Source organism: Benincasa hispida, chromosome 2 (assembly GCF_009727055.1).
Source record: "Benincasa hispida cultivar B227 chromosome 2, ASM972705v1, whole genome shotgun sequence".
Taxonomy (NCBI): Eukaryota; Viridiplantae; Streptophyta; class Magnoliopsida; order Cucurbitales; family Cucurbitaceae; genus Benincasa; species Benincasa hispida.
The window spans coordinates 26,978,272-26,983,351 of NC_052350.1; the positions used below are offsets into that span (position 1 = coordinate 26,978,272).

Genomic DNA, 5,080 nt, shown 5'->3' on the forward strand with positions numbered 1-5,080 from the left:
TAAAGAATCAGCACGAACACAAATCACATTTACTCTTATCAAAATAACAAGAAAAAACGACAAAGACACATATGAAACAAACAACCTAAGACTCTCGCACTAATTTTCTTTCTTTGAAATCTGAAAATTTCCCTCGACAGTATACAACTAGGTTGTTTAGACTATCATTTATTGATAAAGACGACAAAACTTTCACCACCACCTTTTTCTACTAATAGGATGCATGATATCTTCCACTTTAAACATAAACTCTTGTGCTTTTACTTTTAGAACCATCGAAAAAGCATCATACCAATAGAGAGGTAATTATCCTCTCACTTATGTATCCATAATCGCATCTATCCCTAACCAATGACGTGGAATTTTATTTATATTTCTAATTAAACATACATATCAACACAATCTCAAATATTTGAATGTTTTCAAATATTTGAATGTTTTTTCTTGAAGAAATATAATGTGTATGAAACTAAAACTTGAATCTATGCACAAATATATATACAACAAATCTCATGAGAGATATAAGAGATCATTAAGCAAGGAATAATAAGAAAAGAAAAAGAGTATTCCATAAAGAGATGAGAGAGGGAGAGAGGGTTGGATGATGGGATTGGATTGAGAAGAAAATGAAGAAAGTTGTTGGTCTCTTTTGACTTACATCAATTGAGAGATGATGAATGTTCCATTTCCCATTGAAAATTTATGTGTATGAAAAACAGGATTATCCAAATCCCAATTCCCAATTCCCAAATCCAATGTTTAATTTAGATTATTGAGAGTCTAAGCTCCAAGTCCAAGTCTTGGCTCTCACATGCTTCTGAATTTTGACCCATATTTCCACTCCTCTCTTGCCTTTTGCTCCTTCTGCTCTGTGTCCACTGCACCAAATATCATCAAATTAATTCAAACAACATTATTATTCATAATCCATTCATTAATTAACCTCACATTCATCAAATATATTCCCAAAAAAAAAAAAAAAAAAACTCAACAATTTCAGTAATGTACAACACAATAAAGTATATATCTATCTCTATTGTTCAAATATTATTTTTGGAAGACTCCAACTTGTCACTTATTAATGAAAGATATATGTATAAATTAGTTGAGTTACAAGTGAAAATAAAATACATCAAAATTTTAAGAAGCAAGAGAAGAAAAGAATCAAAAATCAAAATCAGAGAAAATAAAGTTTTTGTAATTTAGTACCTCTGCTTGTGGATTTTCAAGATAACATGTCATGTTTGGCTGTGCATAATGTTGGCTCTCTAAGATCCCACCATTATTGTTTGGATCCCATCTGTTTCCCATAATTAACCACATCAATTTTTTTTTTTTTACACCCACCTAAAAATTTTCTATAAATTAAATGTTTTTTTTAATTAATTATGTAAACTAAGAACTTTATCTTAATGAAAAATGTAAATAAAAATAAAATTGAAACCTTGCTGCTGTGCTATACTGAGAATCACCATCTCTGAGGTTTCTTCTTTCATATTCTCCAAACCCCATCTGCATTATCCAATAATCACACAAATTAATTTTAAGATTAATTATTATGAAAAACTTTGAAATTTTCTTAAAAAACAACATTGTATTTATGTATATACAAATTAATCAAATTAAACTACATGATGCTTTTTGAAGAGAAATTGTGAGGTTAAGCTAACCTTTTTTTTTTTTTACAATGATATGCTTGTCTGAAAAATAGTTTTATAAGATTCTCTTAATAAACTTTGATCAAATTTAATTATGTATAAGATGAAATCACATTATTTACGGCTATTATTATTATTATTAAAAAAATGGCAAATCTTGAGGGATAAAAAAAAACTTTGTTTTTTTTAGTATAATAAAGGTGGGAGATCCGAACCACAAACCGTCTTGTGTGAAAAAAGATATTTTGAAAAAGAGAAATTCCAATAATAGTAAATAGTTTTAAAAAAAGAATTTTCAAAAATAGAAAAATTTATCCATGATAAAAATAGATAGAAGTCTATTATTGATAGATACGAATAAAAATCTATCAATGTCTATCAATATTTTTTTCTTTTTACTATTTCTATAAATAATTTGACATAGTGAAAATTTACCCAAAAGAAAAACACCAACTAGTTTTTCCTTAATTTTTGGAGCAGCTAAAGAGTCCATAGAGATTTTGCTAAATTGATTACAAATTAGTTTTCAAATTCTAAAGGCATTTCGATCTAGGGTTTGCCCTAACCGTACTGTCTTAAGTAATTAGCACATAAAATCACTCTAAAAATCAAACAAATCCACATTATTTACATCTTAAACTCCAATTTAATTCCAATTTCAACATAATTCAAACAATTTAAAAATATAAGACAATCTCCCTTAAACAAGAACTAACCCCATATAAAATTCATCAAACAAACTAACACCATAGTTTCAGTACTTTACCATAATATTGGAGGGGAAGCCATAAGACGGCGAGGAAGAAGTCGACGATGGTACCGACGCATAACCCGTCTGTACTCTCGCTACCTCTTGATCCTGAAACAATATGTTAAACGAATAAAAATTATTTCTTTAAAAAAAAAAAAAGTCAACATAAGCGAAGCTCAACAAAAATCAAAATCGAATAGAGAAAATTGTTACATTAGTGAAAGTGTAAGAGGTATGATGAAAACCAGCTGAAGCAATTTCACCATGCAATCTGATCTTCTCAAGTTGAGCAACTCCAAGTCCTCTTTGGGGTTGTCTTGGTTGCTTATCAGAACCACCCTTTTTCCCTCTTCTCGACGATAACGGTGACGACGACGACGACGCACCCCCTCTTTCATTATTCCCTAAACTTGGCTCCCCAAAATAACCACTTCCCATTAATAACAAACTAATTTAACACAAAATCACTTCAAATTTCAAAAATCTTGTACCAAAATGAAGAACAAGAGAAAAAAAATTGATAAGCTAAGGAATCAAGAAGGGATCTGAAAAATGGAAGCCTTTTAAAGCAGTTTTTTTTCCCCTTTCTTTCTAAAAATTAAATTAAAAAGACAAAATGAAAAAAAAAAAAACGAATGATGCATAGCTGGATGAGATTGCGTTAAGATTTTCAGTGCATTAATAATGTGGTTTAACTTATAATATTATATATATTCCTTGCAAACTGCGAGCTTCCATAACTTCATTTTTTTTTATATACATAATTAATTAATTATATAATTTAATTTTCTTTTTTTTTTCATTTTAATAAACATTTTTCCGACTTTCTTGACTCCAACTTGAAAGCGATTGTCTTAGATTTTCTTAATTTTAAATTTCCATCTTCTCTCTTCCTATTGGTACGTTAAACTTTCCACATCTCTCTATTAAACGACACGTCGTTCTATAATCTATTCTTTATTATTTTTTTAAAAAAAATATCTTAAATATATGGCCATGTTTCTTGCTCTTAATTAATATTTTAATGTTCTTATTTTTCCTATGTGCCACATCATCCTACCAAACATATATATTCTGCTTAATAATTAATCATATTCCCTTGTACTATTTTTTCCCCTTTTCTGAATTCTCTCTTTCTTTATTTTATTTTATTTTTTGTTTGCTATTCATAGATATGAGTATGATAGAGTTTTGATTCTTTTGAATTCCCCCTTTGATTATTAGTTTTAAAAATTAACCATTTAGTATAATCATTTCATATGTGTTGTAAAGTTTTTGTTTTGTTTTTTTAAAAAAATAATTAGATGTGTTATGGGTAAATTTCAACATGATAAAATACTAATTAAGTATATAATGAAGTAGACGGAGCTCTAATAAGTCTTTGGTCAACTAATAATTGGGATTAATTAGATCTAATTTGTCTAGATTAAAAAAACAACTCAAATTTTAATCAAGAATAATGATGATGAACCTTACGTCAATTTCCTTTTAAATACACTATTATAACTTCATATGGGATAAGTTCAAGTTTTGAAATTTTCTCTATTTTACCTTTTTACTTTTCTGACTTTGATATTGAAATCTTTTTTCTTTGTATTGCAAATCAGTTCTACCGATTCAAATTACAAATGTACTGTTGAAGCACCTAAAAATTAAAAGAATTTTAACATCAACATAATATCAACAATTAACTTGTCTATTAAAGAATAATAATGAGGTGTATATAGTTTTTTTTTTTTTTTAAAGAAAGAAAATGATAAAAAGAAAAGAAAAAAGATGGGCACGTGGCACTCGAGCCACATAGGATTTTTGTCCAATTTTAGTGGGTGCAATACGAAATGAAATCCTAATTTAGAAAATATTGGACATCTTCAGGCGAATTAATTGGTGAAACTTTCCAACTTCCATTATCATTATTATAAATCTTATAATTGACTTTTCTCGTAAATTTTTATATTAGTTTTTATTAATTAATTTAAAATAATTAAATCAATTTTAAAATTTTCATCTTTATTAAGATTCAATTGAAAATTTCCGCACCATTATTAAGCTTCAATTGAAAATTTGTGCATCATATTTATTTTAAAGTAATTAATGGAATGTAAAAAACAAAAGTGAACATTTGTAAAAACTACAGATAAAAATGTAAAATATATATTAAAACTTAATGAAGAAATGAAAAGTAAACTTAAAATTTATGTAAAATTTTTAAATAAAAGTTAAATTCAAAATTCAAAATAAAACAAAACAGTAACGTTTCAAAATTTAGGGATCAAAGAATATTTTTTCTATTTTAAATTTTGATCTATTTGGTCAGGTTTATAAAAGTTTAATGTTCAATATTCTCATTCTACATATTTCTAATATTAATGTGTGCATGCAATTCTTTGGTCTTTTAAAAAAAAAAAAAGAAAGATGCTATTATTTGGTCACTAATGACATGATTAAAGAACCGAATTTAAATTCGTCAATGTTTGAACACATGTTTTTAATTATAAAGAGAAAAATTTGTAAATATTTGTTCAATTTTTCTTATCTCTCAGCACTTTTTAATAAAGTACAAGCAAGCCACATAAGTACTAAAGATAAATAAGAATATGAACTTCCTTTTTTTAAAAAAAAAAAAAAAAAGCATATAGTTTGATTTTACTATAAAATGAAACTTTAAGAT

At 26.8% G+C, this 5,080-nt stretch overlaps 1 protein-coding gene across 1 annotated transcript; it reads right to left on the minus strand.

Moving 5' to 3' along the window:
- Nucleotides 1-690: 690 nt before the first annotated feature.
- On the minus strand, nt 691-2,847 carry LOC120070577 (protein SPEAR3-like). Its single transcript, XM_039022370.1, has 5 exons — nt 2,623-2,847; nt 2,425-2,517; nt 1,445-1,512; nt 1,210-1,300; nt 691-878 (listed from the first exon to the last, which is right to left on the minus strand). The coding sequence occupies exons 1-5, from the start codon at nt 2,845-2,847 to the stop codon at nt 765-767; spliced, it is 591 nt and encodes a 196-aa protein (XP_038878298.1). The 3' UTR covers nt 691-764.
- Nucleotides 2,848-5,080: the final 2,233 nt, after the last annotated feature.